This window comes from Phyllobates terribilis, unplaced genomic scaffold, assembly GCF_046119375.1.
Source record: "Phyllobates terribilis strain yellow unplaced genomic scaffold, ASM4611937v1 Scaffold_2__4_contigs__length_985480577, whole genome shotgun sequence".
NCBI classification, from domain to species: Eukaryota; Metazoa; Chordata; class Amphibia; order Anura; family Dendrobatidae; genus Phyllobates; species Phyllobates terribilis.
Genome location: NW_027362762.1, coordinates 358,131,606 through 358,158,866, shown reverse-complemented (window position 1 = coordinate 358,158,866; position 27,261 = coordinate 358,131,606). Strand labels below are relative to the sequence as shown.

Genomic DNA, 27,261 nt, shown 5'->3' with positions numbered 1-27,261 from the left:
ATTCTTATGAAAAAATTTACAGCACATTCTGCATTGTACTACTGTACCCAATTTATTCTATATTTTAGGAGTCGGCCCATTTTATATCGACTCCACAGCCCTGGTCACGTGGACCCATCAGTTTCTCAGTAAGAATTCTAAAATCAGACACTTAGACCCTGATTTATAAAAGCGATTATGCCAAAATTCTGGCGTAAGTTGCTTTGAAATGTCGCAAAACTTTTGTGCAATGTGAATTTCATCCAGCTCTACCAAAATAGGTGAAGATGGAGCAGAATGGGAAACGCTGTAGCATACCTTTTGCTAAAAGTCTTACTCCAGTCCCCAACTGGAGTAAGATTTGTTGCGAGGCACACGACACAGGTTGGACACTGGTCATGATAAAGTGGGGCCTATGGCTATATTTATTTACACTGCCTTGCTGCATGGTTGATAGGAGCACTCTATTAGACATCATACCAGAAGAGAAAATGTTAGGCATAGCAACATAGAGACTATTCTAAGGTTATTATGCTGCTATGAAGCCTAGCCCTATGTTTTATGTCACCATGTGTGCACTTACACAACAAAGTAAATGAACAAAAGTAACAAAAGTGAAAAATGTATGATTTACTGTTTTTGATTATATATTGCTTTAATCACTCTCTTGCCACCAGTTTTTAGGCCCATTTTGGGTCTCTTTTTGAGCCTTTGAGGCTTTCTGTTTCAGTAACTCGTATGTTTTAGCATTTTTTGACAAGATTTGCTCAGATTTACGACTTTCCCTTAATCCATCATGTTTTCTGGTTGGAACAGAGGACATTGCTGTCTTCCAGTCTCCAGTGTCCTTAACAGTCATCAGGATTTCAATCACATTGTTAAGAGTGAGATTTTTGCCTCCACGGGTCCACTTCAGGAAGCTATCTATTGGTAGCCGTGCTGTGGCTAACTGTAGCCGCTTAGCATTTCCTAAAGACACTCCAGTCTTTTGACTTTTGTCAACAAAAGCCCCAATGATATAAATTTTATCGTGCTCAAATGTCTTGAGCACATTTGGAGAGTCAGCCGTGAGGTAAACCAGTCGATCCTTGGGGAAGATGTCGACGTGAGATTTTTCAGTGGTAGTTATCAAAAGGTTATCAAAGGCACCGTCATAACGTTTCACCAACTCTTTATGGTATGGACCATTGGGTTGTAGGTTACAGAAATGAAGATGAAAGGGTTCCTTGGAGCTTTTGTTGAAGCCGTCACACATCTGAATTTGACTCACCGTGTTCTCCATTTCCCTCTGAGACATGTAACGTTCATAAGCCATATCAAATATTAGTGGTTGCCCAAATATCATAGCTTGGGCACAACGCCATGCTTCAAAGCAATCCTCTGACCTATTCCTGAACTTTAGCAAGTAGGTACTTGGCTTCTCAGTGTTAATCTCAACACCACTCTTTGACTGCTCTTTTTCTAATTTCTTTTTTTGCTTGTTTTTCTTGTTTAGCTCTTTAAAGTGGAGTTGTTTCAGGTATTTTTTTCTGGATGACTTTGTGGGAAGCTCCAGAAGAGCCTGTAGCTCCTCTGTGCCAATGGAGTCTGGTATGGCTTTTCCTGCCAGTCTCCACATGTCAACAAGCTTCTGCATACTTTCAATGGTGGACTCTTCTTCAATTTCTGGCTCACTTTCTTCACTTTCAGTCTTTTGTGCAGCACTTTTTAAAATATTTTTCCACGTGTCCAGATCTAACTTTTCGGAAACACTGGGCTTCTCTTGGTTCCTTGTGCAGTGGGTCAGTGTCAACATTCTGCATTGCATGAGCTGGTGAGAGATTCTTAAGGGGTGCTGTCTATTTATACCTTCCTTAATTATAACGTGGACTGTAGAACACCTAAAGGTTCGTAGGAATGCGTTCATGAACCCCATGTCCAGGCTTTGTGAAAATTAGACTGAAAGAAAACAGAAAGATTATTTTAAAATACTGCATAAAATAAAATGCAAGTTTAAACTAATATAGTAATAAAATAGGTTCCAGCATGTGCCTTCATCAGTGAGAGCAAGGAGGCCTGTATACAGATGGCCAATCCCAATGACCTCCGACCATAGATCCATTATGCGCCAATGCACATTTATGCTACATTCTTGTGGTATTTGCATGTGACTAGGTGCAGAATAATGTACTTTTATAGTGTGTAGCTTCCTTTTTTGGGGTCTGCAAATATGAATACTGCTAAATACAGATTTTATTGCATGATTCTGCTGCCGCACAAGTCTCATCTAGCTAAAATCACGCATCCTGTACTCAAAATACTATAATCATGGTGTTGTGCAAAAAAAAAAAGCTGAGATTTTCCTATTGATCATTTCCAATTTTCGAGGCTAAAAATGCAGCAGCTAGATGTTACAATAAAATCTATAGATAAATTTAAAATGCACTTTTTTGGGGAGTGATTTTGCAAAAGCTTCTATTTTTTCATCACTGCATTTTTTTTTTTTTTTTTTTAAGAGTTAGACATTTTTATTTTCTGTCAACATAATTATGAGGTCAGCAATATCGGCTCCGGTCTATCAAGGTGTTTAGGAGGATGTGCAAAAAATTTGCAAGCTTTGGTGTTTTCATTGACAGTTTTGGCCAGGTCTGCCAAAATAGTTGGATCTGGGGCATTATGGAGCATGGCAAAGTCATTAAAAATTGTGGTGTCCATGACTGGAGTAACAGATCCGGCAAGGATTAAGCCAGTGATAAAATGTGCCTAATTCGCCAAATGGCGTGTGCCTCTTAATGAATTAGGCATATCTTATTGTTAAACATCCATCATTAATACATTACATTATAGACATGGCCCTAATTGACGAAGGGTCATAATTAAAAAAGACTGACAGCCACCACTGTGGCTGAAAGAGCGAGGCTGCCGGGGGGAATAAAGTTCATTTTCTCCCGATAGCGAGGTTCACAGTGCGGTAGTCGCGTGGTATCAGAACACTATTAACCTGCAGATTAATCCCATACCTGCAGGTTAATAGCGTTATTTTACATGACAGGATCCCTTTAAATGTTTGACCACACCATGGTGCACCGAGCACCTATACTTGGAAGGGGGTTGCCGGCTCCCATCATTCACAGAAAAGAGCCAGCACTTTGTGCAGGACGGGTCACAAACAACTCATCAGTAGCCCAAGGCATTGCCATAATCACACCGACCATTTCCCGCTCTTTTCTTACTGAACAATGAACAGCGTAACAAAACACCAAACAGCAATGAAGGGCTTTTCTCACTATTTCACCCAACTTTTCCCGTCTTTTGAGCCAATTGATGGGACAATGGTGTTATTCAAAACTACAACTTGTCCTCAAAAAACAAGCCCCCATATGGCTGTATCCACAAAACAGTGAGGCCTCTAAGAAGAATGGAAGGAACATGGGAAGTGAAAAACAACCAATTGCCCGAGAGGGAAGGGGTTACTTGCTGACACTAGGGGCACGATGTGGCTGTGCCTAGCAGATGCCTTAGTGGGCATTAGGAAGGTCACCGGCAGCTCCTGCAGAGGTCACTTCTAGCCAGCACTGACAGACCCCACGGGCCGGGCACAGGTCACCGGGCAGCCGCCATGACCACTGCGTGCTACCTACAGCCCTCCATGTCTGCACAGACGTACCTGCTGCTCCACACATGCCCGCCGCGCAGCGCCGCAGACACTTCCACTTCCGGTGCAGCTCTCTATTCCTTCCCCAGTGATAGATTCCACAGCTCATAGACTGCTGCAGACTGATACTATGTGCGGAGCCTAGGTAATGTCATCATCGGCGGCGACACCCTGCAGGGCAGCACTGGAGGACGGGAGCGCCGACTGCCAACGTATACAACACTCTGTACTCCTATATACCGACAGTGTAACGTATAGAGTAGGCTGTCTACTCCTATATACCGACAGTGTAACGTATAGAGTAGGCTGTGTACTCCTATATATACCCACAGTGTAACGTATAGAGTAGGCTGTGTACTCCTATATATACCCACAGTGTAACGTATAGAGTAGGCTGTGTACTCCTATATACCCACAGTGTAACGTATAGAGTAGGCTGTGTACTCCTATATACCGACAGTGTAACGTATAGAGTAGGCTGTGTACTCCTATATACCGACAGTGTAACGTATAGAGTAGGCTGTGTACTCCTATATACCCACAGTGTAACGTATAGAGTAGGCTGTGTACTCCTATATATACCCACAGTGTAACGTATAGAGTAGGCTGTGTACTCCTATATATACCCACAGTGTAACGTATAGAGTAGGCTGTGTACTCCTATATACCCACAGTGTAACGTATAGAGTAGGCTGTGTACTCCTATATACCGACAGTGTAACGTATAGAGTAGGCTGTCTACTCCTATATACCGACAGTGTAACGTATAGAGTAGGCTGTGTACTCCTATATACCCACAGTGTAACGTATAGAGTAGGCTGTGTACTCCTATATACCCACAGTGTAACGTATGGAGTAGGCTGTCTACTCCTATATACCGACAGTGTAACGTATGGAGTAGGCTGTCTACTCCTATATACCGACAGTGTAACGTATAGAGTAGGCTGTCTACTCCTATATACCGACAGTGTAACGTATAGAGTAGGCTGTCTACTCCTATATACCGACAGTGTAACGTATAGAGTAGGCTGTCTACTCCTATATACCGACAGTGTAACGTATAGAGTAGGCTGTGTACTCCTATATACAGACAGTGTAACGTATAGAGTAGGCTGTGTGCTCCTATATACCGACAGTGTAACGTATAGAGTAGGCTGTGTGCTCCTATATACCGACAGTGTAACGTATAGAGTAGGCTGTGTACTCCTATATACCCACAGTGTAACGTATAGAGTAGGCTGTGTACTCCTATATACCCACAGTGTAACGTATAGAGTAGGCTGTGTACTCCTATATACCCACAGTGTAACGTATAGAGTAGGCTGTGTACTCCTATATACCCACAGTGTAACGTATAGAGTAGGCTGTGTACTCCTATATACCGACAGTGTAACGTATAGAGTAGGCTGTGTACTCCTGTATACCGACAGTGTAACGTATAGAGTAGGCTGTCTACTCCTATATACCGACAGTGTAACGTATAGAGTAGGCTGTGTACTCCTATATACTGACAGTGTAACGTATAGAGTAGGCTGTCTACTCCTATATACCGACAGTGTAACGTATAGAGTAGGCTCTGTGCTCCTATATACCGACAGTGTAACGTATAGAGTAGGCTGTGTACTCCTATATACCCACAGTGTAACATATAGAGTAGGTTGTGTACTCCTATATATACCCACAGTGTAACGTATAGAGTAGGCTGTGTACTCCTATATACCGACAGTGTAACGTATAGAGTAGGCTGTCTACTCCTATATACCGACAGTGTAACGTATAGAGTAGGCTCTGTGCTCCTATATACCGACAGTGTAACGTATAGAGTAGGCTGTCTACTCCTATATACCGACAGTGTAACGTATAGAGTAGGCTGTGTACTCCTATATACCGACAGTGTAACGTATAGAGTAGGCTGTGTACTCCTATATATACCCACAGTGTAACGTATAGAGTAGGCTGTGTACTCCTATATATACCCACAGTGTAACGTATAGAGTAGGCTGTGTACTCCTATATACCCACAGTGTAACGTATAGAGTAGGCTGTGTACTCCTATATACCGACAGTGTAACGTATAGAGTAGGCTGTCTACTCCTATATACCGACAGTGTAACGTATAGAGTAGGCTGTGTACTCCTATATACCCACAGTGTAACGTATAGAGTAGGCTGTGTACTCCTATATACCCACAGTGTAACGTATGGAGTAGGCTGTCTACTCCTATATACCGACAGTGTAACGTATGGAGTAGGCTGTCTACTCCTATATACCGACAGTGTAACGTATAGAGTAGGCTGTCTACTCCTATATACCGACAGTGTAACGTATAGAGTAGGCTGTCTACTCCTATATACCGACAGTGTAACGTATAGAGTAGGCTGTCTACTCCTATATACCGACAGTGTAACGTATAGAGTAGGCTGTGTACTCCTATATACAGACAGTGTAACGTATAGAGTAGGCTGTGTGCTCCTATATACCGACAGTGTAACGTATAGAGTAGGCTGTGTGCTCCTATATACCGACAGTGTAACGTATAGAGTAGGCTGTGTACTCCTATATACCCACAGTGTAACGTATAGAGTAGGCTGTGTACTCCTATATACCCACAGTGTAACGTATAGAGTAGGCTGTGTACTCCTATATACCCACAGTGTAACGTATAGAGTAGGCTGTGTACTCCTATATACCGACAGTGTAACGTATAGAGTAGGCTGTGTACTCCTGTATACCGACAGTGTAACGTATAGAGTAGGCTGTCTACTCCTATATACCGACAGTGTAACGTATAGAGTAGGCTGTGTACTCCTATATACTGACAGTGTAACGTATAGAGTAGGCTGTCTACTCCTATATACCGACAGTGTAACGTATAGAGTAGGCTCTGTGCTCCTATATACCGACAGTGTAACGTATAGAGTAGGCTGTGTACTCCTATATACCCACAGTGTAACATATAGAGTAGGTTGTGTACTCCTATATATACCCACAGTGTAACGTATAGAGTAGGCTGTGTACTCCTATATACCGACAGTGTAACGTATAGAGTAGGCTGTCTACTCCTATATACCGACAGTGTAACGTATAGAGTAGGCTCTGTGCTCCTATATACCGACAGTGTAACGTATAGAGTAGGCTGTCTACTCCTATATACCGACAGTGTAACGTATAGAGTAGGCTGTGTACTCCTATATACCGACAGTGTAACGTATAGAGTAGGCTGTGTACTCCTATATACCCACAGTGTAACGTATAGAGTAGGCTGTGTACTCCTATATATACCCACAGTGTAACGTATAGAGTAGGCTGTGTACTCCTATATACCGACAGTGTAACGTATAGAGTAGGCTGTGTACTCCTATATACCCACAGTGTAACATATAGAGTAGGCTGTGTACTCCTATATATACCCACAGTGTAACGTATAGAGTAGGCTGTGTACTCCTATATACCCACAGTGTAACGTATAGAGTAGGCTGTGTACTCCTATCTACCCACAGTGTAACGTATAGAGTAGGCTGTGTACTCCTATATACCGACAGTGTAACGTATAGAGTAGGCTGTGTACTCCTATATACCGACAGTGTAACGTATAGAGTAGGCTGTGTACTTCTATATACATACAGTGTAAAATATAGAGTAGGCTGTGTACTTCTATATACTGACAGTGTAACGTATAGAGTAGGCTGTGTACTCCTATATACCGACAGTGTAACGTATAGAGTAGGCTGTGTACTCCTATATACCCACAGTGTAACATATAGAGTAGGCTGTGTGCTCCTATATACCGACAGTGTAACGTATAGAGTAGGCTGTGTACTCCTGTATACCGACAGTGTAACGTATAGAGTAGGCTCTGTACTTCTATATACCTACAGTGTAACGTATAGAGTAGGCTGTGTACTCCTATATACCGACAGTGTAACGTATAGAGTAGGCTGTGTACTCCTATATACCCACAGTGTAACTTATAGAGTAGGCTGTGTACTCCTGTATACCGACAGTGTAACGTATAGAGTAGGCTGTGTACTCCTGTATACCGAGAGTGTAACGTATAGAGTAGGCTGTGTACTCCTATATACCGACAGTGTAACGTATAGAGTAGGCTGTGTACTCCTGTATACCGACAGTGTAACGTATAGAGTAGGCTGTGTACTCCTATATACCGACAGTGTAACGTATAGAGTAGGCTCTGTACTCCTATATACCGACAGTGTAACGTATAGAGTAGGCTGTGTACTCCTGTATACCGACAGTGTAACATATAGAGTAGGCTGTGTACTCCTATATACCGACAGTGTAACGTATAGAGTAGGCTGTGTACTCCTATATACCGACAGTGTAACGTATAGAGTAGGCTGTGTACTCCTATATACCCACAGTGTAACGTATAGAGTAGGCTCTGTACTCCTATATACCGACAGTGTAACGTATAGAGTAGGCTCTGTGCTCCTATATACCCACAGTGTAACGTATGGAGTAGGCTCTGTACTCCTATATACCGACAGTGTAACGTATAGAGTAGGCTGTGTACTCCTGTATACCGACAGTGTAACATATAGAGTAGGCTGTGTACTCCTATATACCGACAGTGTAACGTATAGAGTAGGCTGTGTACTCCTATATACCGACAGTGTAACGTATAGAGTAGGCTGTGTACTCCTATATACCCACAGTGTAACGTATAGAGTAGGCTCTGTACTCCTATATACCGACAGTGTAACGTATAGAGTAGGCTCTGTGCTCCTATATACCCACAGTGTAACGTATGGAGTAGGCTCTGTACTCCTATATACCGACAGTGTAACGTATAGAGTAGGCTGTGTACTTCTATATACCTACAGTGTAAAATATAGAGTAGGCTGTGTACTCCTATATACCGACAGTGTAACGTATAGAGTAGGCTGTGTACTCCTATATATACCCACAGTGTAACGTATAGAGTAGGCTGTGTACTCCTATATACCGACAGTGTAACGTATAGAGTAGGCTGTGTACTCCTATATACCCACAGTGTAACGTATAGAGTAGGCTGTGTACTCCTATATATACCCACAGTGTAACGTATAGAGTAGGCTGTGTACTCCTATATACCGACAGTGTAACGTATAGAGTAGGCTGTGTACTCCTATATACCCACAGTGTAACGTATAGAGTAGGCTGTGTGCTCCTATATACCCACAGTGTAACGTATAGAGTAGGCTCTGTACTCCTATATACCGACAGTGTAACGTATAGAGTAGGCTGTGCACTCCTATATACCCACAGTGTAACGTATAGAGTAGGCTGTGTACTCCTATATACCCACAGTGTAACGTATAGAGTAGGCTGTGTACTCCTATATACCCACAGTGTAACGTATAGAGTAGGCTGTGTACTCCTATATATACCCACAGTGTAACGTATAGAGTAGGCTGTGTACTCCTATATACCGACAGTGTAACGTATAGAGTAGGCTGTGTACTCCTATATACCGACAGTGTAACGTATAGAGTAGGCTGTCTACTCCTATATACCGACAGTGTAACGTATAGAGTAGGCTGTGTACTCCTATATACCGACAGTGTAACTTATAGAGTAGGCTGTCTACTCCTATATACCGACAGTGTAACGTATAGAGTAGGCTGTGTACTCCTATATACCCACAGTGTAACGTATAGAGTAGGCTCTGTGCTCCTATATACCGACAGTGTAACGTATAGAGTAGGCTGTGTACTCCTATATACCGACAGTGTAACGTATAGAGTAGGCTGTCTACTCCTATATACCGACATTGTAACGTATAGAGTAGGCTGTGTACTCCTATATACCGACAGTGTAACGTATAGAGTAGGCTGTATACTCCTATATACCGACAGTGTAACGTATAGAGTAGGCTGTGTACTCCTATATACCCACAGTGTAACGTATAGAGTAGGCTGTGTACTCCTATATATACCCACAGTGTAACGTATAGAGTAGGCTGTGTACTCCTATATACCGACAGTGTAACGTATAGATTAGGCTGTCTACTCCTATATACCGACAGTGTAACGTATAGAGTAGGCTGTCTACTCCTATATACCCCAGTGTAACGTATAGAGTAGGCTCTGTGCTCCTATATACCCACAGTGTAACGTATAGAGTAGGCTCTGTACTCCTATATACCGACAGTGTAACGTATAGAGTAGGCTGTGTACTCCTATATACCGACAGTGTAACGTATAGAGTAGGCTGTGTACTCCTATATACCCACAGTGTAACGTATAGAGTAGGCTCTGTACTCCTATATACCGACAGTGTAACGTATAGAGTAGGCTCTGTGCTCCTATATACCCACAGTGTAACGTATGGAGTAGGCTCTGTACTCCTATATACCGACAGTGTAACGTATAGAGTAGGCTGTGTACTCCTGTATACCGACAGTGTAACATATAGAGTAGGCTGTGTACTCCTATATACCGACAGTGTAACGTATAGAGTAGGCTGTGTACTCCTATATACCGACAGTGTAACGTATAGAGTAGGCTGTGTACTCCTATATACCCACAGTGTAACGTATAGAGTAGGCTCTGTACTCCTATATACCGACAGTGTAACGTATAGAGTAGGCTCTGTGCTCCTATATACCCACAGTGTAACGTATGGAGTAGGCTCTGTACTCCTATATACCGACAGTGTAACGTATAGAGTAGGCTGTGTACTCCTATATACCGACAGTGTAACGTATAGAGTAGGCTGTGTACTTCTATATACCTACAGTGTAAAATATAGAGTAGGCTGTGTACTCCTATATACCGACAGTGTAACGTATAGAGTAGGCTGTGTACTCCTATATATACCCACAGTGTAACGTATAGAGTAGGCTGTGTACTCCTATATACCGACAGTGTAACGTATAGAGTAGGCTGTGTACTCCTATATACCCACAGTGTAACGTATAGAGTAGGCTGTGTACTCCTATATATACCCACAGTGTAACGTATAGAGTAGGCTGTGTACTCCTATATACCGACAGTGTAACGTATAGAGTAGGCTGTGTACTCCTATATACCCACAGTGTAACGTATAGAGTAGGCTGTGTGCTCCTATATACCCACAGTGTAACGTATAGAGTAGGCTCTGTACTCCTATATACCGACAGTGTAACGTATAGAGTAGGCTGTGCACTCCTATATACCCACAGTGTAACGTATAGAGTAGGCTGTGTACTCCTATATACCGACAGTGTAACGTATAGAGTAGGCTGTGTACTCCTATATACCGACAGTGTAACGTATAGAGTAGGCTGTGTACTCCTATATACCGACAGTGTAACGTATAGAGTAGGCTGTGTACTCCTATATACCGACAGTGTAACGTATAGAGTAGGCTGTGTACTCCTATATACCCACAGTGTAACGTATAGAGTAGGCTGTGTACTCCTATATATACCCACAGTGTAACGTATAGAGTAGGCTGTGTACTCCTATATACCGACAGTGTAACGTATAGATTAGGCTGTCTACTCCTATATATCCACAGTGTAACGTATAGAGTAGGCTGTCTACTCCTATATACCCACAGTGTAACGTATAGAGTAGGCTCTGTGCTCCTATATACCCACAGTGTAACGTATAGAGTAGGCTCTGTACTCCTATATACCGACAGTGTAACGTATAGAGTAGGCTGTGTACTCCTATATACCGACAGTGTAACGTATAGAGTAGGCTGTGTACTCCTATATACCCACAGTGTAACGTATAGAGTAGGCTGTGTACTCCTATATATACCCACAGTGTAACGTATAGAGTAGGCTGTGTACTCCTATATACCCACAGTGTAACGTATAGAGTAGGCTGTGTACTCCTATATACCCACAGTGTAACGTATAGAGTAGGCTGTGTACTCCTATATACCGACAGTATAACGTATAGAGTAGGCTGTGTACTCCTATATACCCACAGTGTAACGTATAGAGTAGGCTGTGTGCTCGTATATACCCACAGTGTAACGTATAGAGTAGGCTCTGTGCTCCTATATACCCACAGTGTAACGTATAGAGTAGGCTCTGTACTCCTATATACCGACAGTGTAACGTATAGAGTAGGCTGTGTACTCCTATATACCGACAGTGTAACGTATAGAGTAGGCTGTGTACTCCTATATACCGACAGTGTAACGTATAGAGTAGGCTGTGTACTCCTATATACCCACAGTGTAACGTATAGAGTAGGCTGTGTGCTCCTATATACCCACAGTGTAACGTATAGAGTAGGCTCTGTGCTCCTATATACCGACAGTGTAACGTATAGAGTAGGCTGTGCGCTCCTATATACCCACAGTGTAACGTATAGAGTAGGCTGTGTACTCCTATATACCGACAATGTAACGTATAGAGTAGGCTGTGTACTCCTATATACCGACAGTGTAACGTATAGAGTAGGCTGTGTACTCCTATATACCGACAGCGTAACGTATAGAGTAGGCTGTGTACTCCTATATACCCACAGTGTAACGTATAGAGTAGGCTCTGTGCTCCTATATACCCACAGTGTAACGTATAGAGTAGGCTCTGTACTCCTATATACCGACAGTGTAACGTATAGAGTAGGCTGTGTACTTCTATATACCTACAGTGTAAAATATAGAGTAGGCTGTGTACTGCTATATACCGACAGTGTAACGTATAGAGTAGGCTGTGTACTCCTATATACCGACAGTGTAACGTATAGAGTAGGCTGTGTACTCCTATATACCGACAGTGTAACGTATAGAGTAGGCTGTCTACTCCTATATACCGACAGTGTAACGTATAGAGTAGGCTGTCTACTCCTATATACCCACAGTGTAACGTATAGAGTAGGCTCTGTACTCCTATATACCGACAGTGTAACGTATAGAGTAGGCTGTCTACTCCTATATACCGACAGTGTAACGTATAGAGTAGGCTGTCTACTCCTATATACCCACAGTGTAACGTATAGAGTAGGCTGTGTACTCCTATATACCCACAGTGTAACGTATAGAGTAGGCTGTGTACTCCTATATACCGACAGTGTAACGTATAGAGTAGGCTGTGTACTCCTATATACCGACAGTGTAACGTATAGAGTAGGCTGTGTACTCCTGTATACCGACAGTGTAACGTATAGAGTAGGCTGTCTACTCCTATATACCGACAGTGTAACGTATAGAGTAGGCTGTCTACTCCTATATACCGACAGTGTAACGTATAGAGTAGGCTGTCTACTCCTATATACCCACAGTGTAACGTATAGAGTAGGCTCTGTGCTCCTATATACCGACAGTGTAACGTATAGAGTAGGCTGTGTACTCCTATATACCGACAGAGTAACGTATAGAGTAGGCTGTCTACTCCTATATACCGACAGTGTAACGTATAGAGTAGGCTGTGTACTCCTATATACCGACAGTGTAACGTATAGAGTAGGCTGTGTACTCCTATATACCCACAGTGTAACGTATAGAGTAGGCTGTGTACTCCTATATATACCCACAGTGTAACGTATAGAGTAGGCTGTGTACTCCTATATACCGACAGTGTAACGTATAGAGTAGGCTGTGTACTCCTATATATACCCACAGTGTAACGTATAGAGTAGGCTGTCTACTCCTATATACCCACAGTGTAACGTATAGAGTAGGCTCTGTGCTCCTATATACCCACAGTGTAACGTATAGAGTAGGCTCTGTACTCCTATATACCGACAGTGTAACGTATAGAGTAGGCTGTGTACTCCTATATACCGACAGTGTAACGTATAGAGTAGGCTGTGTACTCCTATATACCCACAGTGTAACGTATAGAGTAGGCTGTGTGCTCCTATATACCCACAGTGTAACGTATAGAGTAGGCTCTGTACTCCTATATACCGACAGTGTAACGTATAGAGTAGGCTGTGCACTCCTATATACCCACAGTGTAACGTATAGAGTAGGCTGTGTACTCCTATATACCGATAGTGTAACGTATAGAGTAGGCTGTGTACTCCTATATACCGACAGTGTAACGTATAGAGTAGGCTGTGTACTCCTATATACCGACAGTGTAACGTATAGAGTAGGCTGTGTACTCCTATATACCCACAGTGTAACGTATAGAGTAGGCTGTGTACTCCTATATATACCCACAGTGTAACGTATAGAGTAGGCTGTGTACTAAATATACCCACAGTGTAACGTATAGAGTAGGCTGTGTACTCCTATATACCCACAGTGTAACGTATAGAGTAGGCTGTGTACTCCTATATACCGACAGTGTAACGTATAGAGTAGGCTGTGTACTCCTATATACCGACAGTATAACGTATAGAGTAGGCTGTGTACTCCTATATACCCACAGTGTAACGTATAGAGTAGGCTGTGTGCTCCTATATACCCACAGTGTAACGTATAGAGTAGGCTCTGTGCTCCTATATACCCACAGTGTAACGTATAGAGTAGGCTCTGTACTCCTATATACCGACAGTGTAACGTATAGAGTAGGCTGTGTACTCCTATATACCGACAGTGTAACGTATAGAGTAGGCTGTGTACTCCTATATACCGACAGTGTAACGTATAGAGTAGGCTGTGTACTCCTATATACCCACAGTGTAACGTATAGAGTAGGCTGTGTGCTCCTATATACCCACAGTGTAACGTATAGAGTAGGCTCTGTGCTCCTATATACCGACAGTGTAACGTATAGAGTAGGCTGTGCGCTCCTATATACCCACAGTGTAACGTATAGAGTAGGCTGTGCACTCCTATATACCGACAATGTAACGTATAGAGTAGGCTGTGTACTCCTATATACCGACAGTGTAACGTATAGAGTAGGCTGTGTACTCCTATATACCGACAGTGTAACGTATAGAGTAGGCTGTGTACTCCTATATACCCACAGTGTAACGTATAGAGTAGGCTCTGTGCTCCTATATACCCACAGTGTAACGTATAGAGTAGGCTCTGTACTCCTATATACCGACAGTGTAACGTATAGAGTAGGCTGTGTACTTCTATATACCTACAGTGTAAAATATAGAGTAGGCTGTGTACTGCTATATACCGACAGTGTAACGTATAGAGTAGGCTGTGTACTCCTATATACCGACAGTGTAACGTATAGAGTAGGCTGTGTACTCCTATATACCGACAGTGTAACGTATAGAGTAGGCTGTCTACTCCTATATACCGACAGTGTAACGTATAGAGTAGGCTGTCTACTCCTATATACCCACAGTGTAACGTATAGAGTAGGCTCTGTACTCCTATATACCGACAGTGTAACGTATAGAGTAGGCTGTCTACTCCTATATACCGACAGTGTAACGTATAGAGTAGGCTGTCTACTCCTATATACCCACAGTGTAACGTATAGAGTAGGCTGTGTACTCCTATATACCCACAGTGTAACGTATAGAGTAGGCTGTGTACTCCTATATACCGACAGTGTAACGTATAGAGTAGGCTGTCTACTCCTATATACCGACAGTGTAACGTATAGAGTAGGCTGTCTACTCCTATATACCGACAGTGTAACGTATAGAGTAGGCTGTCTACTCCTATATACCGACAGTGTAACGTATAGAGTAGGCTGTCTACTCCTATATACCCACAGTGTAACGTATAGAGTAGGCTGTGTACTCCTATATACCGACAGTTTAACGTATAGAGTAGGCTGTGTACTCCTATATACCGACAGTGTAACGTATAGAGTAGGCTGTGTACTCCTATATACCGACAGTGTAACGTATAGAGTAGGCTGTCTACTCCTATATACCGACAGTGTAACGTATAGAGTAGGCTGTCTACTCCTATATACCGACAGTGTAACGTATAGAGTAGGCTCTGTGCTCCTATATACCGACAGTGTAACGTATAGAGTAGGCTGTGTACTCCTATATACCCACAGTGTAACGTATAGAGTAGGTTGTGTACTCCTATATATACCCACAGTGTAACGTATAGAGTAGGCTGTGTACTCCTATATACCGACAGTGTAACGTATAGAGTAGGCTCTGTGCTCCTATATACCGACAGTGTAACGTATAGAGTAGGCTCTGTGCTCCTATATACCGACAGTGTAATGTATAGAGTAGGCTGTCTACTCCTATATACCGACAGTGTAACGTATAGAGTAGGCTGTGTACTCCTATATACCCACAGTGTAACGTATAGAGTAGGCTGTGTACTCCTATATATACCCACAGTGTAACGTATAGAGTAGGCTGTGTACTCCTATATACCGACAGTGTAACGTATAGAGTAGGCTGTGTACTCCTATATACCCACAGTGTAACGTATAGAGTAGGCTGTGTACTCCTATATATACCCACAGTGTAACGTATAGAGTAGGCTGTGTACTCCTATATACCCACAGTATAATGTATAGAGTAGGCTGTGTACTCCTATATACCCACAGTGTAACGTATAGAGTAGGCTGTGTACTCCTATATACCGACAGTGTAACGTATAGAGTAGGCTGTGCACTCCTATATACCCACAGTGTAACGTATAGAGTAGGCTGTGTACTCCTGTATACCGACAGTGTAACGTATAGAGTAGGCTGTGTACTCCTATATACCCACAGTGTAACGTATAGAGTAGGCTGTGTACTCCTATATACCGACAGTGTAACGTATAGAGTAGGCTGTGTACTTCTATATACCCACAGTGTAACATATAGAGTAGGCTGTGCACTCCTATATACCCACAGTGTAACGTATAGAGTAGGCTGTGTACTCCTATATACCGACAGTGTAACTTATAGAGTAGGCTCTGTACTCCTATATAACGACAGTGTAACGTATAGAGTATGCTGTGTACTCCTATATACTGTAATGCAGCGACGTGCTTGCATTACGGTAATGGTCTAGGATGTGTTTTACCTGACCATATACCTCTCCCCTCAGGTGACTGGTCACATGACTGTGACATCACACAGGTCCTGTATGCACAGTAAAGGTCTGTACACATGACTGGGACAGCACACAGGACCTATACACACTGCTGACTGATCACATGACTGTGACATCAGCAAGGTCCTGTCAGTTTGTGTGTGCACAGGATATATAAACCCTGGTAATTTGAGACAGGTGTGTGAGGCGTGAGGCCTGTGCTCCGTGTGTGTGGGACACCGTTTGTGAGAGGCCTACGGAGGCCGAGAGTGAAGCCTGGCAGCCTGAAAGGCCGAGCCTGGATCCTGTGCGTGGATGTCAGTGGCCTTTGAGGGAGAGCCGGCTTGGTGAAGAACCCTGAAAGGCGCAGGCTGGATGTCAAGTGTGGAAGACATACCAGTAGCCTACGAGGGGACGACGGCTAGAGACCCCCACCTGGGAAAGCCGCAAAGCCACAGTGGTGGCGGAATAAACGGACTGTAGCAGCTAAAACCCGGCAAAGGTAATACACTTTGTTACATGGACTGTGTTATGGACATTGATAATTTATTACCTTGCCGTAGGCTGTAACCTGGAGCAAGTGGGCCTGTGTGCCACTTGTCTCATGAATATTGTAGATATGTGTGTCGGCGTGCCACGGAGTTGGACCCGGTGAACTGTGGCTTATTATGTAATAAACTGCAACATTGTGAGAAAAGCGTAAATACATTGCTTATGTGCCTTAATTGACCCGGTGCAGCGAGTAACCCCCATTATGATGACTAGCGCTGCCTTACAATACCCACAGTGTAACGTATAGAGTAGGCTGTGTACTCCTATATAGCTACAGTGTAACGTATAGAGAAGGCTGTGTACTCCTATATACTGACAGTGTAACTTATAGAGTAGGCTGTGTACTCCTATATACCCACAGTGTTACGTATAGAGTAGGCTGTGTACTCCTATATACCCACAGTGTAACCTATAGAGTAGGCTGTGTATTTCTATATACCTACAGTGTAACGTATAGAGTAGGCTGTGTATTTTTATATACCTACAGTGTAACGTATAGAGTAGGCTGTGTACTCCTATATACCCACAGTGTAACGTATAGAGTAGGCTCTGTGCTCCTATATACCCATAGTGTAACGTATAGAGTAGGCTGTGTATTTCTATATACCTACAGTGTAACGTATAGAGTAGGCTGTGTACTCCTATATACCTACAGTGTAACGTATAGCGTAGGCCCTGTGCTTCTATATACCGACAGTGTAACGTATAGAGTAGGCTCTGTGCTCCTATATACCGACAGTGTAACTTATAGAGTAGGCTGTGTACTTCTATATACCCACAGTGTAACATATAGAGTAGGCTGTGTACTCCTATATACCGACAGTGTAACTTATAGAGTAGGCTCTGTACTCCTATATACCGACAGTGTAACGTATAGAGTAGGCTGTGCACTCCTATATACCCACAGTGTAACGTATAGAGTAGGCTGTGTACTCCTATATACCTACAGTGTAACGTATAGCGTAGGCTCTGTGCTTCTATATACCCACAGTGTAACATATAGAGTAGGCTTTGCACGCCTATATACCTACTGTGTAACGTATAGAGTAGGCTCTGTACACCTATATAGCTGTAGTATATGCAGTCTGTGTGTCTAAATACACCTTATATCAGTGATCACTCTACAGCAGGGTCTCATTTTGCAGTGGGGACACCACTACAGAACCTATTGTACGCTGCTGTATACTGAGCACTGGTGTAAGTTACATACTTATGCTCAGTGTCCAGCAGCACATGTGATAGCAGCAGCCGATCCCCCTGTAACCTTGTTTCGCTATGCTGCCATCACCAAACATCACCATTTTGGATTACTTTGTCATCTGTAGTCAGAAATGGCTGTGAAATTTGTGTGATACAGGATGTTACTGCTGATTTAACCCTTTAAAGGGAATTTGTCATGTTATTTTTTGGTACCATACCAATAGTATCCTAAAATAGAGCTCGGGCAGCCCTTTGAGGCTATGTAACTTTTATTGCTTTGTTGCCCCTTTGTGTTGCTGTAAGTCCCGGAAAATTTATACTCGCACGCCAGCAAGTCAAGCTTAAGTACATGCGAAATTAATATATTCCCTCCTTCCCCCACCCATATTCCCGCTCAACCTGGCACTGACGTCACTGATTCAGTCAGACTGCCATATTACTCGCAATCCTCGGATTGGCTGTCTGCTATGCGGACCTGAGCGTGACAGCATCACGCTGTCATGCTCAGGTCCATACAATTTGTTGGGCAATTTCTTCTGAGTACGCTGATACCCCATATGTGGGGGAAAACTACTGTTTGGGCACTCGGAAGGGAAGGACCACCGTTTGACTTTTGTAACGCAAAAGTGTCTGGAATCAATAGCGGACGCCATGTTGTATTTGCAGAGCCCCTGATGTGCCTAAACAGTGGAAACTCCCCACAAGTGACCCCATTTTGGAAAGCAGACCCCTCAAGGAATTTATCTAGATGTACGGTGAGCACATTGAACCCCAGGTGCTTTGCAAAAATTTATGACGTTGAGCTATGAAGATAAAAAAAATCACATTTTTTCCACAAAAATGTTATTTTAGCCCCATTTTTTTATTTTCACAAGGGTATCAGGAAAAAATGGATCCCAAAATTTGTTGTGCAATTTCTCCTGAGTACACCGATACCACCCCATATGTGGAGGAAAACTACTGTTTGGAGACACTGCCGAGCTGCAAAAGGAAGGAGTGACGTTTTAATTGCAGGCTTTGGTGGAGTGGTTTACGGGTGCCATGTCGCATTTGGGGAGCCCCTGATGTGCCTAAACAGGGGAAACACCCCAAAAGTGACCCAATTTTTGGAAACTACACCCCGCAAGGAATTATCTAGAGTCCTAGTTATAGTAATGATAATAATGACTTTGGTTTTACTGATGTACAGTATGAATTTATAATTTGGAGGTATGTGTAAGTTGTGCCGAGTACATCAGACTATGAATGTGTGTTGTGTTAACAAGGTAAAACCAAATGTTATTAATTTATGTATGTGTGGTACGCTTTGAAGCAATCCTTAATGCAAAGGTCAGGTTTCTCAGGGCAGGTTTCACAATGGTAAATTGTGTCTTTTCAGATTCCCCTCTTGGAGCATACTCTGCATTTTTTTGTGATCTTCCCTTTTTTGCAATTTGGGCAATCTCACCGGGAAAATGTTGACCTGGTATGATACAGGCACCATCAGTTTCAGAAGTACTGGGACCTTCACCTTCCTGAGTGCCAAACATTAGGGCCTTCATGACTACCTCCTGAAACTGAAGGAAGGTCCCCATATTGCCTTTAGATCTTAACAGCGCAAAAGCCTTGTACAGTACCATCTGTACAATGTGAACTGCCATTTTTTTGTACTATACTTTAGCTTTTTGCATGGCACTGTATGGTTTGAGGACCTGATCTGAGAGATCTGCAACCCTCATGAATTTATTATAATCCAGGATACAATCTGGCTTTGGGACTTGTGTTGTGGTACCTTGGATAGTGACAAGGGAGCTGTTGTCACGGTGTATGGTGGTTAAGATAGGACATCCCTCTTGTCCTTATACTTTGCGGACACCCTTTCTCAGCAGTTGCCCGATTAGCTACTTAGGAAGGCCTCTCTGATTTCTTCGCACGGTGCCACATGCATCTGTACCTCTGACAGAGAGGGACTTGAAAAATGGGTTGCTGGTGTAAAAATTATCTACGTAGAGGTGATAACCCTTATCCAGCAGTGGGTGCAGCAATTCCCACACAATTCTCCCACTCACCCCCAGGACGGGGGAGGGGCATTCAGGAATGTCAATTTGGGTGTCCCGCCCTTCGTAGAGGGTACACCCTGAGGTACTCTCGCAGTTTGTTCAGTTTAATTCCGTACCTGGCCCTGTTACTCGGCAGGTATGGCTGGAATTTTAGTCTCCCTTTGAAATGAACCAAAGATTCATCTATACAGATGTCCCTTTGGGGGTTGTACGCCTCAGCAAACTGGCCGAATTTTGTATAGATAATCAAAGTTAGGATAGTCTCGGGGAGGACACTGCACATTATCATTATAATGCTAACATTTTTGGATTGCTTCAAACAGGGCTGTGGAGTTGGTGTTCATTTTGGTGCAGTCTGAGTCTATATAAAATGGACCGACTGACTCCTAAAATATATAATGAATTGGTTCATTAGTACAGTGCAGGAGGTGTTGTAAGTTTTTTCGTAAGAATTTGTGAAAGTCATGAAATGTCCTATAAATGTCTGTTCTGTTTCTGATCTAAGGATCTCGGCTTTCAGTTGAGATGAATCTGTGCTGCACTTTATGTACATGCTCAGTAGTGGGGCAGGGCTGTGGAGTCGGAGTCAGGGGTTTGACTTACTGACTCCATGGCTGTGTCCTTTTCATGGCCATACAGAATACTGGTGTGTTGTATAGTACATATAGTACATCAGTACTCCAGTACTGCCGAATCTCTGGTTTTCTGACTATGCCCATATGCAGCACAATGCCCCAAAATGTCATCCTTTCTAGTGCATTTACAGGGGTCCAGCTGGTATGTGAGGATGTGGGATTTTGGGTGAAAAATTAATGTGCACATAAATTTTTCCGCACCACCATAAGATTTATTATTTCCGCACTGTAGAAAATTTTGAGCTGCCCATTAAATCCGGAATAAGAGGCTGATCGTTTTCGGGGGGTGGGGGGGTAGGGGGCAGTCCATATGGGATCGATTGCTGTAGGGGTTACCTTGCTGGGGGTCCTTCCTCACTAGATGAGGATGAGGAAGAAGAAAAATAGAGAAATGTGGGATCTTCCTCAAGCCTGAATCCGTGTCGAAGGCAAGGAAAGTGTATGCCTCCTCTGGTGAATAGCGTATTCTTGATTCTTCAAAACACTGGGGATGTGTGTGTAAGTGGTGCTTACATGTGTATTGTGGGGGCGTGTGTAAAGGGTATCATTTATTATTAAATTTACTATAAAAAGTAGAGAAAAAAAAGTAAAAATTTAGGAGAAACATTTAGAAGAAAAAAAAAATGAAACGAAAAATCAGTAGAAGTTAAAAAAAAAGCCTTTGTATAAAAAAAAATTGCAGTGATGTCCGCTCCCCTATGTGCTAGCTAAGAAGATACTCGGTGCTATTTTTTTCCGGCAAAATAAAATCAGACGTCATTAAAACTGCAGCGTACGCTTCCCTAATGTGCTACCTCCCTACCTATAAAGCTACTTGGTACTAACTACTATTATTTTTTTTTCTACAAGAAAATCAGATGTCACGAACACTGCAACGTCCACTACTCTACCTATAGCAAAAAAAAGAAAAAGTCCTTTGGCGCAGTCTCTGTTCAGCAGCGATACCGATCAGAGCAGTGTGGCCACGAGAACTGCACACAGTGTCACAAAAAAAAGTGTGCAAATGCTCAATGCTGAGCAAAAAATACTGTAGGGGTGTGCATGCAGGAGGCAAGCACTTAAAAGGCGCCAAAAATGCATTTTGGGGAGGAGATCGATTTGGGGTTGAGGAGAGGAGGTCAATTGGGGGTTGAGGGACGGGGGGGCAGCTGGAACAAGGATTTGAAAACTGCTGCTGCTGTGATCACAGATTGGTCACACAGCAAAGGAGACACAGAAGATGCAGGAGATCGTAGCAGGATCGCATTGGCCACCAGTGATTTTCCTTTTTCTGACAGGTATACAGGGGCTATGCTACACAACCACTCTGCACTCCAGATCTTAAGAAAAGATGGCGTGCAGACCGGAGATCATTATTTTAGATCAACCCTTTTGGTGCTGATTGGTCCTTAACTATTATTCAGCCAATTGGTGCCAAATTGATCATCCCATCCATTTTGACTGCTGTGATTGATGCTGTTTCAGACAGCACCAATCACAGCGTGTCACATTGATTTTTTTTTTTTACTTTATTGTCAAATCGCTGTGATTTGCTGGTCAGAATTGATCAGCCAATCACAGCGATGGCCGACACGGGGTGGGGGGAACGGTACAGCCCCCCCTAGGGCGACGTACAGGGATGGTCTGCTGTCCAGGACAACAGACATCTTAACACGGTCACTGCGCGATGACCAGAAATAGCGGCACCATATATGTATGGTGGATGTCGTGAAGGGGCTAAACCTTCGTTTTCCAAACTAAATCCTAAGTTTGATAACCTGGCTTTTTACTTCAGTCCACCCATTTGCTAGCACTATTCTGAAGTTGGCCAGATCCAGCTTCAGTGTCCCTGTGCTCTTCCAATGCTGTAGAGGTAAAGCTACCACTGCTTGAAGTGTCGAAGAATGCATAGTTCAGGCCAGCTACGCAACCATGTCTCTGGTCCGAACTGTCAGTCATCAGTAATGCACTGCCCACCGACAGGAATCCGGGAGACATGGGGGCAGTGCCCTCCTGAAGACAAAACAAAAAACAAATTGTTCAATGCATATTTTTTTTTAACCAAAATAAGTAGTGGAACCAGCAAGAAGGAGAAGTAGAATTCTGACATCCTTCTCTTTTTATTGCCCTTCCATTTAGTTAAAAAAACTACAACCTTTTTCTTAAGGGGAATGTCTCTTATATTTTTAGTGTACCATAGGGTTGCAGAGATCTGAAATAATAAACATGGCAGTTACTTACCCTCCTCGGGTCCAGGACTGCCTCACCGATGCTGCTCCACTCTTTCATGATTGGTTGCAGCAGTGACCTCACACAGCTTTCAGAAGCTTTCGCTGGGTTCAGCCGCTCATGCCATCTACATTGGCATTTATTATTTTAGATCTCTGCAACCCTATTGTTAAATAACATTTTAAAAAGGGACAATCCTTTTAAACATGTCACTTGTGAAACCATGCTAAGAGAAAGCCTGTATGTAAGAACAGTCCTGAATTAGCTATTAAATGTTTCCGTTCCTCTTTTTTTTAGAAACCATCTGAGGCCGAACCTTGAAAATCATGAGTTTTCTTCTCCCGAAATTAAGTAGTAAATCTGATATAGATCATGTGATAAAAACAACAGCTGAGATGGTCTTGGTTCTCCGGTTTGGAAGAGATGACGATCCTGTTTGTTTGCAGCTCGATAATATTGTAAGTGTGTTATTTCTTCCTGAAACCTACTACATTATGTTTGAAACGCTTTTCTGGTGTATTTTGCACATACCGTATATACTCTAGTATAAGCCGACCCGAATATAAGCCGAGGCACCTAATTTTACTACAAAAAACTGGGTATTGAATAGAGTATAAGCCTAGGGTGGGAAATGCAGCAGTTTCTGGTAAATTTCCCCATCCTGGTATGCGTGGCCCTCTCAATCCCCCAATCCTGGTATGCGTGGCCCCCTCATTCCCCAATCCTAGTATCCATGGCCCCCCATCACTGCACACATGAAAATAATACACTTCCCTCTGCTCCAGCGCTGCGTCCTATTCTGCCAGCAGCTGATCTCCGCATCTGAGCAGTGCATGACGTCACTGCCATGCACCCTCAGACGCTGAGGTGAGCTGTGGGGATATTCACTCTTCTCCACACCGGGACTATGGGCGTGGAGAGTAGTGAATATGCGTTTTCTTTAATAGCGCACACTGTCAGCAGCGGCCGCAGCCCGCTACTAAAGAGAATGAATATTCACTCCTCTCCACGTCCATGGGAGTGGAGAAGAGTGAATATTCATACTGTCTAATAGCGGGCAGAGGATCGTTGAGCCGCAGCAGGAGCTGCGGCCGCTGCTGACAGTGTGCGCTATTAAAGAAAATACATATTCACTCCTCTCCCCTACCATGTGCATGGAGGAGTGAATATTCGTTCTCTTTAGTAGCGAGCACACGTGGTAGCTGCAGCAGCCGGCTACTGCCTGTGCTCTGCCTCTCCGCCACCCTCCCCTCCCACAGCAAGTATATACTTACTATATATATAGACCAGAGTATAAGCCGAGGGAGGCTTTTTCACCATAAAAAATGTGCTGAAAAAGTCAGCTTATACACGAGTATATACGGTATATCCAATCCATATCCATTGTATCTTATTAACATCTTCTCTTTGTTGGTTTCTTTTCAGCTTGCGAAGACATCCCATGACTTAAGTAAAATGGCTGCCATTTATCTTGTGGATGTGGACAAAGTGCCGGTCTACCGCCAATACTTTGATATCAGCTATATCCCATCTACTGTCTTTTTCTTTAATGGACAACATATGAAAGTGGATTATGGGTAAAGTGAAATTAGCATGTTATTTGTTCTTTTATTGGATCTACTAATGGAATATCATTCATTTCCTTCCCAACTAGAATGAGTTATATAACTTATTACATCAGACTTGGAGTCCTCAACACACTGTAGCTACTCCATCGCGGTCTCAGCTGTTTGTTTACAGAGTAGTGTTGCCCAAGTGTGAAGTGTGCCAGAAACCTGTTTGGCTTGGAATTGTATTTTCACACATGGCAGACTTAAAAATCCTTAATAGCAGGGCTAATTTTTAAAGTATTGGGCTACATTCTAAAGCAAAAAATAGGTCTTCTGCTTCTCATCCATTTTACATGGATCCTCATAGACTTTAAAGGGGACCTGTCATGTAAATAGGGCTGTAGAGTCGGTAAGCCAAAACCCTGGACTCCTCAATTTCCATGACACCTACTCTAACTCCGATTCCCTCATACATGGCTCATATTTAAGTGATAAGTTTACTGTCACACAGATTCATCTCAGCTAAAAGTCTAGACCCTTAGATCAGGACAGACATTTATAGGACATTTCATAACTTTCCCCCCAAAAAAATATTCCCCACAAACTGCATTGAACTACTGTACCCAATTTATTATATATTTTAGGAGTCGGAGTTGGTCCATTTTATACCGACTCCACCGCCCTGCATGTAAAGAAACACAACCTTTAGATATGGGGTTAATCTGCAGGTTAATAGCGTTCTGAAGATGTGTGAGCGCCACACTGAAAGCCTGGCTACCGGGTGGAAATGTAATTTTATTCCTCCGGCTTTCAGTCATAGAGGTGTAGCTTCAGTCACCGCTCAGTACACTATGCCCCCAGCACTGACTGACAGCCGGCTCAGCAGTGCATCAGTGCAAAGTCGGCTGTCAAGTCAGTGCCAGGGTGTGATTACAGCTACTGCTCACTTTGTAATGAGCGGAGACTGAAGCCTCGCCTCTATGACTGAAAGCCGGAGTCTACCTGGATGAATAAAGTTAATTTCCTCCTGGTAGCCGGGTTGTCAGTGTGGTGGCCGCACGACTTTAGAACACTATTAACCTGCAGATTAACTGTTTTTTAACATGATGGGTTTCCTTTAATTGCAGAATCTAATCTGCAAAACAGATGAGAATAGGACAAGCTCTGAGTCTCACAAACAGACATAAATCTGCTCTTAAAACCGAGGTGTATATGGCTCAATTAAATCTTATGCTGTCAGACAAAAAAATAATGGGACAAGTCTCAAGGATTTGTGACTAGCCAACGTGTGGATTTTTGCAAGCCCTTCTTTGCAAAATTCTGAAGCTCTGCAGGAAGAAGCGCTGTGTTCCAGCATGAGATAGTGCGTAGAGCGATGTATGGGCTCATATAGTCTCTATTGTGGCCATGTGAAACTGACCCATGGGATATTTTATGGTACTAATTGTATTCTACCCTGAACTTGTACTGTTTTACACTGTGGTCATTGCTTAGACAAAAGCCCTAATGAAACAATTTGCTTTCCAGGTCCCCAGATCATACCAAGTTTGTAGGAAGTTTCAAGACGAAGCAAGACTTTATTGACCTCATTGAAGTAGTTTACAGGGGTGCAATGCGTGGAAAGCTCATTGTACAAAGTCCAATAGATCCAAAGAACATTCCAAAATATGACCTTTTGTATCAGGGGGTGTAGTGTGGCCAAGGACATTGTAGTCACCATCAAACAAGAGAAAAAGCTCTGTATTTATGCTCATATTTGTGCGAAAGTAAATGAGTAGGAACACTGGCTACAGCAGACTGGAATCCTCGAGGAATGAGAGGCCATCTTACTTAATGGACAACTTTAATGCAGTCAAGCTAATACACATGATTTTTTTTTTTATAACAGCTTTATTTTGCTTGTACTGCATAGTATTTAATTTCCATTTGAACTGCTTATGTGAATGCTGTACAAGTGTACATTTATTGTATTAATTACTTGTGTAATAAATTGGAGGATTGTGTCAATGTGTACTACAATGATAAATGTGCTGATGTAGCTAGCAATGTTCATGTTAAGATCTGGACATATCACTCAATACACTAGTATACTGCACTGTAGAGTTGAGCAAAAAGTTTTGCAGTACCATGGTCTAGCGGCCATGTCAGTTCTCCATGTTTTGTGGACCAGAGCCCTGTGACATGACTACATGTGGCATATCCAGCACTTTTTCTGGGTAGTAGGCCACCTTGACGTCATTTGAGCAACCTTCTACTAATTACTAGAGGCGTAGGGGATGCTGCAGGTAGGAGATGTTCAAAGCTTTGTTTAGCGGCCACGGACTTCTCATGTGGCTGCTGGACCAGGCTCCTGTAGATCTTATTGTTCAACTTTATTGCATAGGTTTTATTAATTTGAATGGTTGCCATGCATAATACTCACCCATTACTATTTTTGGGGCAACTATACCACCCATCATGCGATTTTCTCTTCCCATGCTTGATACATCAGGCAAGAATATTTTTGTATACATATATGCAATATGGTTCCTAACGATGACAAGGCCGGGAGGAAGTGGGGAGCGAACCTTAGTGTTGCGCACACTGGAGGTCACTGGAGCG

The 27,261-nt window shown here is 43.0% G+C and overlaps 2 protein-coding genes across 2 annotated transcripts; one reads left to right on the top strand and one right to left on the bottom strand.

Annotated features, from left to right (window-relative positions):
• Positions 1–359: 359 nt before the first annotated feature.
• TRMT10C (tRNA methyltransferase 10C, mitochondrial RNase P subunit) lies at positions 360–3,759 on the bottom strand. The gene is made up of 2 exons (XM_073664689.1): positions 3,626–3,759; positions 360–1,917 (listed from the first exon to the last, which is right to left on the bottom strand). Exon 2 carries the CDS (start codon positions 1,892–1,894, stop codon positions 635–637), a length of 1,260 nt encoding a protein of 419 aa, XP_073520790.1. The 5' UTR covers positions 1,895–1,917; positions 3,626–3,759; the 3' UTR covers positions 360–634.
• TXNL4B (thioredoxin like 4B) lies at positions 3,617–26,663 on the top strand. Its single transcript, XM_073664690.1, has 4 exons — positions 3,617–3,758; positions 23,408–23,568; positions 24,536–24,687; positions 26,188–26,663. The coding sequence occupies exons 2-4, from the start codon at positions 23,437–23,439 to the stop codon at positions 26,351–26,353; spliced, it is 450 nt and encodes a 149-aa protein (XP_073520791.1). The 5' UTR covers positions 3,617–3,758; positions 23,408–23,436; the 3' UTR covers positions 26,354–26,663.
• The last annotated feature ends 598 nt before the right edge of the window (positions 26,664–27,261 follow it).